General features: G+C 46.3%; 1 protein-coding gene across 1 annotated transcript in view; it reads left to right on the top strand.

The window, feature by feature from the left end:
- Window positions 1-8,401: 8,401 nt before the first annotated feature.
- Cpd (carboxypeptidase D) overlaps window positions 8,402-11,450 on the top strand; it is a 69,801-nt gene continuing 66,752 nt past the window's right edge. Inside the window, exon 1 of the mRNA NM_007754.2 lies at window positions 8,402-9,186. Coding sequence (NP_031780.2) covers window positions 8,444-9,186 — 743 coding nt within the window. The 5' untranslated portion in view covers window positions 8,402-8,443. The remainder of the gene's footprint in view (window positions 9,187-11,450) is intronic.

Raw genomic sequence — 11,450 nt, 5'->3', positions numbered from 1 at the left:
ATTGTGAGCAGCCATGTGGGTGATAGGAACCTAAGTCAAGTCCTCTGCAAGAACAGCCAGCGCTCTAAACCTCAGAACCATATCCCCAGCTCCACACCCGGCTGTCTAAATGGAGGTTCCTTAAGAGCATATCTTGAGACAGGAATGCCAGTAGGCGTGATTCACCGGGGGAGTGTCTCAAGGAGAAACCTATGGAGGCTTAAAGAAAGCAAAACAAAGGAAGAAGAAACTAAGTAGAGATAAACAAACTCTAGTTACAATCTGATTCCATAAGAAAGCATTGCCCCCTCCAGAGACTGGAGGTGAACTGTAACCCAGCTGTAGGAGAAGCAGTGCCTGTCAGATCAGAGAGAGCTTCCCAGAAAGGCAAAGGCGTGGGTGGAACTAGGAGGTGGGTAATGACAACAGCTGCAAAGAACTCTTGGGCCAAAGTCCATCTTGTGTTGTCCCTTTATTAACCCTTTCCTTTCAGAAATAAAATCACTCTACTTTCCTTGTGACACAGGAGCGAGTGTATGAACATTCTGGCTGGGCTGCACGGTCTCATCATCTCTTCTGTCAGCTCCTCCAGGTCTTTAAGCTAACGGATCTTTGCGGTCCTGAGTTAAGTCTTCAGATTTCTTCCCCTGCAGGCACTAGCCACATACAAGCTCGCCTGCATATTGCATTTCATTTCTTTGTTAATGATCAGTGAACCTTAAAACTATTCACTGATTCTTTCTGTAGTCTCTCACCGATGTGTGCCTCTGTTCCAGGCTTGCCTGTGACTGCGCCTCACTTTTTCCCCCACCGTGAATCACGCATGGGTATAATGTGCATATAATTTGTGCGGACCAAAGTGCAGTGAGCTCTGTGTTGTTACAGGAGCGTCGGAGGGGGGTCCACAGGTGGGGCAGATGCGGTGTGCTTTACTGTGAGTTTTTGGGTTTTTTTTTAAAGATTTATTTATTTAATGTATATGAGTCCACTGTAGCTGTCTTCAGACACACCAGAAGAGGGCATCAGATCTCTCATTACATATGGTTGTGAGCCACCATGTGGTTGCTGGGAATTGAACTCAGGACCTCTGGAAGAGCCGTCAGTGCTCTTAACCACTGAGCCATCTCTCCAGCCCCTTTATTGTGTTCTTACCTGAGCCAGCTAGTGGCAACTTTAAGCAAGGGCCCTTTCAGGGTTGCCTGCCAGCCTGCAGTGCTGCTGTGAGCATTGCTCAGGATAGTGTTCACAAAGGCACACAGAAATATAAGGGAATGTTATTACACAGACTATGATTGACACCATGTTTTTTCTTTCTTATCCCAAATTTGTTCTCAGACAGGAGGATCAGGAGTTTGATGTTATTCTTAGTGATTTATTGAGTTTGAGGTCAGCCTGGGCTGCATGAGATCCTGTTTCACAAAACCAAACCAAACCAAACCAAACCAAACCAAACCAAACCAAACCAAACCAAAGCAAAACAAAACCAAAAGAATATTCACTAGTAACCTCTGCACTGCTAAATTCAATGGTTTAGTCCTGGTCCCACTTGCCCTCTGAGTAACATTTAAGACAATCCCTTCTTTATCCTTCAAATACATTGTTTTCCCATCCCTCTCTGTCCCATCCATTTTCTCCCTTCCTTCTTCTCTTTCCTTCCCTTACTTTTCTTTCCCTTCTGGAAAGGGGCTGGAGAGATGGCTCAGTGGTTAAGAGCACTGACTGCTCTTCCAGAGGTCCTGAGTTCAATTTTCTTCTTTAATTCTTCTGCTTCCCCCCTGCACACATCATCCCACCTTCATGCATCAAAGGGCCCCAAGACGACAGGGTTCAGGGTTCACATCGATGTTTCCAGCTCTCTTCCTTCTCTCTCACTCCTGTGGTGATCCTGCCGTACAGGTTAAATGTCTCCTGCCCTTGGATTCAACCAAGAGGTTCAGCAAGCATCTCCTAGGACCTCATATTTATATATCCAACTGCCTATCACTCCTTACATGTCTAATAGGCACGTCTACAAACGCAGCTTCAGCTGTTCCCCCACAAACCTGCTCTGCCTCCCTCAATTTTCCTCCTCCAGTAAATAACACTTCTCTCTTTATCGTTAGCTGGTTAGCTTACATCCTGGAGTTATCAATTCTAGTTCTGTTACACTAACCCATCAACACATTTTATCATTCTACCTCCAGGATATATTTAGGATACAACTACTTCTCAACACTTCCGCTTCTACCATGACCTGTTCCAAGCCATCCATCATCAATAGGCAGGGACCCTGCACTGAATAAAAAAAAAAGCAGGGGTGGGAGGGGATGAGCTGATCGTTGGCGTTCATCTCTGCTTCGTGACTGCAATACAACGTGACCACTTCACTCACACTTGTCACATACTGACCCAACCATGACCAACAGAATCCCCCTTATACCATCAGCTCAAATAGTCTGTTTTTTTCTTCAGCTGCTTCTGTCAAATATATCACAGCGCGGGGTGGGGGTGGGGGTGAGAATAACTAATACATGGTCTAAACCCATTTATTTTGAATATTCACTTTCCATCTGTTCATATTCATGCCTTGTATGTTATATAAGTTCTCTTAAAGGAAGGATCCCTTTTGTGGTGATGGTGATTCAGGGTCTTGTGCACTCATGCTAAGTAAGCCTGCTGCCAATCAACTGCAACCCCAGTCTGGATGCTTTTCTCGACTTTGTTTATTGCTGTCAGTTATGTCTGCTATATATAATACATACACAATAAATATTTGTTGAATAAATGAATGTAGTGTGTCACGTTTACATTGAGAGTTCTTAGCGTTGCAACTTCGATCTGTGAAGAGAGCTGCAGGCATTTGAGACATGCCTCAATGTTTCTCTTTAGTACTTTAGCCACATGCACTTAGACATCATCCAGCTTGCTCAGCTCACTTGAAGACAGACTTTGGGGACACTGCTTCAGAAATTGTTACCACTTCTACGTAACGCACACGCACACACATGCGCACGCACACGAATCTAGAACTCAGAAGTTAGAGGCAAGAAGAATAGGAGTTCAAGACCACGATCAGCCGCATAGTGAGTTGGAGACCAACATAGGCTACAGGAGACTCGGTCTCAAAAGAAAACTGCAAACAAGCAAACCAGCATACCCACTCTGGATTTCACAAGCACCCCAAACCTGAAAGGTCTCAAGCCCAACCCCCAATTCCTTTCCCAACAGCCAAGCCCTTCCCACACAGCCTCTCTTCTTCTGAAGTCTTTCTTTCTGGTACTGGTGAAGCCATCTACTTCATCCTCCTCATGGGTTTGTCATCTCCATGTTTTCTTCCTTCCGTTGTTCTGATCCAGGCAATTGCCAAACCCAACCACCTAAACATCCCTCAAATACTTTCCTCCTTAAGATTTATTTATTTTATGTGTTTGAGTGTTTTGCCTGCATGTATGTATAAGGACCACATGTGTGCCTGGTACCTATCAGGTACCTGTTGGGACCAGGTCAGATGAGGACATTACATCCCCTGGAACTGAAGCTATGGGTGGTTGTGAACCACCATGTAGGTTACCAGTAACAAACTTGGTTCCTCTATAAGAACAGCAAGTGCTCTTAATCGCTAAGCCATCCCTCCAGGCCACTCTTTTTAAAAATAATTTTATGTGCATGGGTGTTTGGCCCGCATGTATTTATGTGCATATATGTATGCAACACCGTTGGAGGCCAGAAGAGGGAGTCTGGTCCCCTGGAACTGGAGTCACAGACAGTTGTGAGCCACCTTGGCCATGCTGGGAATTGAACCTGGGTCCTCTGGAAGAACAGCTATCTCTCCAGCTCCAAATCTTTTGTCTTTGTGAATTTAGCAAATCAGTTCTTTTCTAAATGGACCTTCTTTAGCCTGCTCCACACACTTGGCACATTCTTGCTAAAATGTCATCTAAAGCGTCCTCACACATGGCTCTGTAACTTTCTGATTCGATGTGGAATGACACAAGCTCCCTTCCCCCATGGCATTCTAAGGTGTTCCTTATCTGGCTAGCTTACCTTTATGGCTTTGCCCCTTACTGCTTCTCTCAATGAGTTTTCTGTTCTAGCCATTGTTCTCTGCATACTTGCTGGTCCCTCTCCCTGGAGTGCTTTGCTCCATCTGTTTTTTTTTTTTTTTTTTTTTTTTTAAATACTATTAAGAACAAAGCTAAGGCTTGGGGTATCATTTAATGATACAGCATTTGCCTAGTAGGCACAATGCTGTGGTTTCAAACCCCCAGAGCACATGTGCACATGTGCACACAGATACAACGGCGCTTTGATGTAAACCATCGCATTTGATTTTCATAAAAATAAAAAATAGCCGGACGTGGTGGCACAAGCCTTTAATCCCAGCACTTGGGAGGCAGAGGCAGGTGGATTTCTGAGTTCAAGGCCAACCTGATCTACTGAGTGAGTTCCAGAATAGCCAGGGCTACACAGAGAAATCCTGTCTCGAAAAACCAAAAAAAATAAAATAAAAATAAATAAATAAAAAATAAAAAAAACTTGCTCAAGGACAGTGGTTCCCAACCTTCCCAATGCTGTAACCCTTTAAGACAATTCCTCATGTTGTGGTGACCCCCAATCATAAAATTACATTTGTTGCAACTTAACTGTACTTTTGCTACTGTTATGAATCTTAATGTAAATACCTGTGTTTTCTGATGGTCTTAGGTGACCCCTGTGAAAGGGTCATTTGGCCCCCAAAGGGGTTGCCCCCTTTGGTTGAGAACTATTGCTCAAGGTGAAGACTCTATAACATGATCAGAGGGAACTCGGTCAGTACTGACATCAAAGCCAGTGAGCTCGCATGATGGAGGTTTTTCTCTGACTCGACATAAATGCCTTTTCCTTTGTATTCCAAAAGCAGGTATTTGTTTTGAAGTTCATAACATAGAAACGATGTTTGTAACAGAGGTCAAATACCCAGATTTTCACAACCCTATTTTGAGAGCTTGCCTAGAGTGACATTTTGCTTCAATGTCTTCATTTTTGAAATGGAAACAGTAGTACCTACCTCTTCAGACTGTGAGTCCACCCGTGTTGTTGCAACAGTGTATGCTATAGCCTTGCCCTGATGGAATGAATGCCTTCATAATGTGTTATATCTATGTTTTCTGGTCTCTCAGTAGCTTCTGCTTCTGAGAGAAAACAAATCTTCCCCATTCATCTTCCAATTCTCTTAAACTCATAAGGCAGAAATTTCAATAGCCTTTGTGCTCCATAAATGCTTGCCATATTAAGTTTATAAGTGTGTAGGTGTTATGCCAGACAACGAGACGTTTACAAGTGTATAATCATTCTGTTTTAATTATGCACAAATCTTTTTGAAGAAAGTAGTTATGGAATAGGCTGGCTATCCACAAGCTTCTACCCTGTTTTTTAAAAATCCAGATTTTTACCACTCAGCTACTGTGAAAAAAGAAGCCACTCCAAGTTTGTTATTTGTGAGCCAAGGCTTTGCTTTTGTGGGAGGCAGAGTAGGAAAAGGACACCTGCCACAAGCTCCCAGGCTTCTGGAACAGAGGGCAGCATTCAGCTGTGGGTAACTACAAAGCCAGCCCTCCTCCCCTCTATGCCCCTTCACTGAGCCGTGACCTGGTCTGCAGCTTTGGGTTTCATGACAGAGCCAAGTTGTACTTGGAAGGAAGAAGGCTCCAGTCCTTTCAGAGCCCAGGTCTGCACTGTGGGAGGCCTAAGGATGCCAGGGAGGGCACTGACTCAAGTTACATACCATTATTCCACTGATGCTTGTTTATTTGTGTTTCAGCCACCCTTCCTAGGTGAAGCAGCCCTGCCAAGGCCGTCCAAAGAATGATAGAAAATGATAGAGAAGGAAATATTTGATTAGAGGTTAATATGTCCCCTGGGCTCTTTCCATTTGGGTGATTGCAAAACTGCACAGTGTAATGATGAAGTACTCCCAGAGGAGAAGAGGGTCTCTCTGCATGGAGCTGGGGCTTTATTTCAGATGAGTTACAGCCCTTGTGCAGCATACAGCCTCGACTAATGGGACAAAAAGAAGAAGTATTCTCAAAACTAGAGTGGTTGTGTGTTCTGTAGCAATTTCCTCCAAGATCAAAACCTTCTATCTCGGAGGGTCACATGTTAAGGTACAGAATGCTAAAGGAGGAGGGGAAGCTTTCCATCTTGCTGGAAAGCTTCATTAGCCCCAGAAGTAAACACTTCAGCCTCTTCAGGAAGTCCCTGAAACTGACCAGATTCACTAGACTCCTCCCTCTCTAAGCATATAAGCAGTAAAGACTACTAAGACACACTCTCAGATCTGCTGAGGTACCTAGAAGAGGCTCTGGGAGGATGCAGAGACCACCTGTCTAGAGGATGCTGAAGCCAACTGAATTGACTGCTAGATGCACTATCAACCTGTTGTACTGCCTGCAAGTTATGTAGTGCCCTCCAGTTTTCCAGTTTATGAGCCATCGCCCATGTGGAGTGGGCTTTTGGCGATGCAGCTATTGTCTTTGAGTGATTTCTGCTCCTGTAAGCAACCCCTGACTCATATTCCTGTAAGTAACATCAATAAAATTCATTGATTCACCAAGTTGAATTTTAGTAGTATCCTTGCTTTGGTCTGTCATTGGTTCCATATCTGTGGTGAGCAGACATTTGTTCATGTCTCTGCAGGAATAGTTTCACACAGCACTGCTTGTTACCATGGCAATGTTCAATTTGGAGCCAGCCTGCCATCCTCTCTCTGGGTCCGCAGGAACTGTCCCATTTCACCCCTAAAGTCATTTCCAGCCATTTCTTTCCATTTCCACCAGCTCCATCCTTGTTCAAGGACTCAGTACCTTCTTGGATTATGTGCTTCTTGTGGGTCTCTTGGCCTCATGTTTAAGATTGCCTATTCTGTTCTTCAAGTTACTGCCAGGGGGAGATTTTTCTAAATTAGCTTCAAACCCATCCTTGGCTCTTTATTGATACCTCTGTGATCCCCTTCACCAGTAACCTGAACCTACAAACAATTCTAGAACACCTAGGCTCTGCTCGTAAACTTTCCAACCTCCCGTGCATGCTCCTCCTTCTATCCAGAATTCTTCACTCCCATCTTGGCTTCTTCCCTAGCTTCTTGGTTGCCTTCTCCTCAGACTGAATGAGGTTTTCCTCAGGAATGTCCCCACAGATGTATTGCATTGTTCATCCCTGCATTGGATCTCTAACTATGCAAGCAATGCCTTGCTTCCCAGCTTCTAGCTTTGACAGACACCAATTACTCAATAAATACTCAGTAATCAGTGAATTCCACGGGCTCTATGAAGATTCAATTAGAGTTCAGAAACTCGAACCATCCAGCACCGAAAGAAGGGAATGATAATGGTTATCACAATTATGTCATTAGATGGGTTAGAATTTCACGCTTGATAAAAGGATTGCCAAACTTCAAATTTCTTCAAGCTAACGTGATTAAACTTTACTTGGAAGGTTAGGTTTTTCTGGACTTACCCAAATACCTTGGGGGAAGTACACTTGCCAAGCAGGTATTTCTAGACATGGCAAATCTATCTCTTAAAGACAGCATTCCAAAACTATAGCTATGGCTGTATAGAGGTGATCTAGATGCTCCTACTCAAAAGAAGTGTGAGAGGAGGGTAAGGTCACTAAAAAACGATATCTCCTCAGTGAGAGCAGAGACCAGCACACAAAGAAGATAGTTACAATCCAACACTTTTGAATGGCCAATTAAGACCACATTAAGACAGAGGGCGCCTACTATGGAAGTTTCCACTTAATAAAGGAGATACCTAGTCACGCGACAAATCAAAAATAGAATTGATTGCTTTATGAGGTGTCTCATTCTCTTCAACTGCATGTAGGCAGATGGGCTCAAGCCCAGGCAGAACCGATCAAGGGGGATGGGGGGGGGGCGGGGAGGAAGGTGCAAAGGAGATGGGACTAAGGAGGTCTTTGATTCTCCAAGGAGATTAAGATTCTTTCTAACTTCCTGATTTTCTCAAGAGTCCTTTAATCTTTGGAACCTTTCGATTCTTTTGATTACTGACTCTAAAGCATTAAAGCGTAGCTAAGAAATGCTGCAACGAAGAAGGGGGCTAGTAAAAGCTCTCAGAGAATTTCAGAGGAGAAGCCATAAAGAAGAGACTGAGCAAAAAACAAAACAAAACAAAACAAAACAAAACAAAACGAGAGAAGTAGAAGAGGAAATAGGGAGGCGGGAAGACAGAGGGTAGAACCTTAGTGGAGGAAAGGAAAGCGACTAAAGTCCCTAAGGACTGGAGTGGAGACACGCCCAGAGGGAAAATCGTCCGCTTTAAGGAAAGCCCCGCCCCCTAGAGTGACACCCAAGCATTCAAGGCTACGATTGGCTAAGGCTGGAAGGCGGGATGGGGTTGCTAGGCGCGGAGGGGATCCGGCGGGCTGCCGCCTCCCGGAGTGTGGAGCCGCTGGAGCGGAGCGGTATTAGCGGCGTTGCTGGAAGATGGCGAGCGGCCGGGATGAGCGGCCGCCCTGGCGGCTGGGACGCCTGCGTCTGCTGCCGCCGCCACCGCTGCTGCTGCTGCTGCTGCTACTGAGGAGCTCGGCCCAGGCGGCGCACATCAAGAAGGCTGAGGCGACCACGACAACCGTTGGCGGCTCCGAGGCGGCCGAGGGCCAGTTTGACCACTACTACCACGAAGCGGCGCTGGGCGAGGCGCTGGAAGCGGCGGCGGCCGCGGGGCCACCCGGCCTGGCGCGTCTCTTCAGCATCGGCAGCTCGGTGGAGGGCCGGCCGCTGTGGGTGCTGCGCCTCACAGCGGGCCTGGGGCCGCCGCCCACCGCCGCCGCGGGGCTGGACGCCGCGGGGCCGCTGCTGCCCGGCCGGCCGCAGGTGAAGCTGGTGGGTAACATGCACGGCGACGAGACGGTGTCACGCCAGGTGTTGGTCTACCTGGCCCGCGAGCTGGCGTCGGGCTACCGCCGCGGGGACCCGCGCCTGGTCCGCCTGCTCAACACCACCGACGTGTATTTGCTGCCCAGCCTGAACCCGGATGGCTTCGAACGTGCCCGCGAGGGTGACTGCGGCCTCGGCGACAGCGGCCCGCCTGGGACCAGCGGCCGTGACAACAGCCGAGGCCGCGACCTCAACCGCAGCTTCCCTGACCAGTTCAGCACCGGCGAGCCACCTTCCCTGGATGAGGTGCCGGAGGTGCGCGCCCTCATCGACTGGATCCGCAGGAACAAGTAAGCGTTGCCTGACTGCTTTCGGTCCCACGTGAGCCTTCGAGGCCAGGAGGCTTATTTTGACAGCCAGCAGGCGCCCAAACAGTGCTTGCCAGCCTAAGGGGTCGGGGGCAGTCGGTGTGGAGAGTGACACCCAGTAACTGGAACGGAGGCCAGGTTGCAGTACCTCTTCCTCTTGCTAACTGTAAAGAAGCCTGCTTGTGGCTGTCATTTGTGCAGGGCAAGCCGGGGGGCTTTTTCCCCCCTCCCATTCTATCCCTATTTTTGAAAGACCATCGTATATGAGCAACGGGTACGGATTTTAAGGATTCCTAAGTTAGCACCTTCATTATGTATGTAGCTAAGCTTGTCACTAGAAGCACTGTGGCAAGCACTTTCTGCGACTGCATTATGTCACTCGATGTTGACCACAACCGGGCGACCTAGACACCACTCATATCCTCTAGACACCACTGGTACTCTTGTTTTGCATACGGGGAAATTGAAGGGCAGACTGGTTGACTAACATCGGGGAATCTAAGCCTGGTTACTCAGTGCTCCACTGCCAGGGAGACAGAATGTAGTTCAGAAATAGCAAACGACACCCCCAGTCACTTCCTCTGCTACTGGATAGAAACCCATTCTCCTGCCTTTACTTCTGATTTTGCTTAGGGGAGTATGGAATAAGGGGAAACCCCCACAGATCAGAACTGCTTCATTTCTGATGCCAGCTGTACTCTTTCTTACTGCGGTAGTACAGCCAGACATTGACATCGGTAACATTTAAGCACCCTGTGGGGTTTTATATTTTTGGTTGTGAGCCTAGCCTTTAACGGGCTGAGCCAGCTCTCCAGCCCGCGTGGGGTTTTAAAAGGTAAAAAGTAGAAGTATGAGGACCTTCAAAACCTAGTATGTAACAAGAGCTGTTATAACTACATATGAGAGGTTTACTCAGTTAAAACTTGACAGAAACTGTGCCCCATGACAAAATGTGCATGAGCTGCAAACATATCTCTTGGAGAGGGGCTATGATCTAACTCTTCAGAGATGAATAGTAAGAGGAAGGAGGAATGGAGGAAGATGGTACTTACTCCAGATAGAGTCTTCTTGTCTGAAGTAAACCTGTACCTCTTTCCTTTCTAGAGCACCAGCTGTGCCAGCATATTCCCTATGTGTATCTTCGTAAGGCTTTTGAGGGCGGTAGTTGGGATCTTTGTATCATGAGTTGAAGGTTTTTTTGACTGGCAGATGAGCTGAAGGTAAAGATGAAGAAAGACGTTTCTCTGTGAGACTTGGAATCATTTCTTATGTAGCCCAGACTGGCTACAGACAGGCTATGTAGCCAGGTATGACCTGAGCTCCTGATCTTCCTACTTTTGCCGTAGCTGAGATTACAGGCATGTGCCACCAGCCTTGCTTTATGCCGTGCCTGGGGTTGAACCCAGGGCATCATGCATGCTAACAAGTACTGTACCAACTGAGCTACATACAGCCCTCCTGAAGTGATGTCTTTTGTAAGATGTCAGTCATATATTATGAAATCTAGAAAATTGTGGACATTATGATCGTTCCAGATGGTTTTAGTCATCTGCCTTTGACTTTACTAGTGTGTAGAAGGTCCCCTGTAGATGCTTATCCTGTTTAGATGTTGTAGGACAGTTTCCTCTCCCTGACCATGTTAGACTTCTGAACATCTGCACAAGTTTGATTTTGATATGGCCCTTAAACTGTCAGGTGCTACGACAAGCAGGCCTTTTTATTTTACTTTTCGTTGTTGTTTTGAAACAGGGTCTCACTATATAGACTTGGCTGGCCTGAAATTCACCAGGTAGACCGGGTGGCTGGCCTCAAATTCACAGAGATACTTGTGCCTCTGCTGGAATTAAAGGTGCTTGCCATTGCCAGCTAGGGCTTTTTTTTTTTTTGAGAAACTGTATCACCTGCACTGTTTGCATTGCTTGGGTGTTTAAAAATGTCCCATAACACCTCTTGCAGGGACTTTATCTTTGGTTGTTCTGTTGTGGCCAAATGTGAAGAATTTTCCTGGGGTGATACTGATAGTCTCAAGGCAAAAATTCACTCTCTGCTTAACTCTTCCAAATATTAAAAAGGGATATTAAAAAGAAAAACACAGACATTAGTCTATGTGAGAAAACTATACTTTTAAATGTGTTTTGTGAAGTAAGTTGTTTCAGCGACGTCCTGATATTCCTTTCATCCAACTCCTTCCTTCTCTCTCTCTCTCTCTCTCTTTCTTGCTCTCTCTGTCTCTCTCTCTCTCTTTC

This window comes from Mus musculus, chromosome 11 (assembly GCF_000001635.26).
Source record: "Mus musculus strain C57BL/6J chromosome 11, GRCm38.p6 C57BL/6J".
In the NCBI taxonomy this organism is placed as follows: domain Eukaryota; kingdom Metazoa; phylum Chordata; class Mammalia; order Rodentia; family Muridae; genus Mus; species Mus musculus.
The sequence above is the reverse complement of the archived record's forward strand: the minus strand, read 5'-3'. Positions and strand labels throughout refer to the sequence as shown.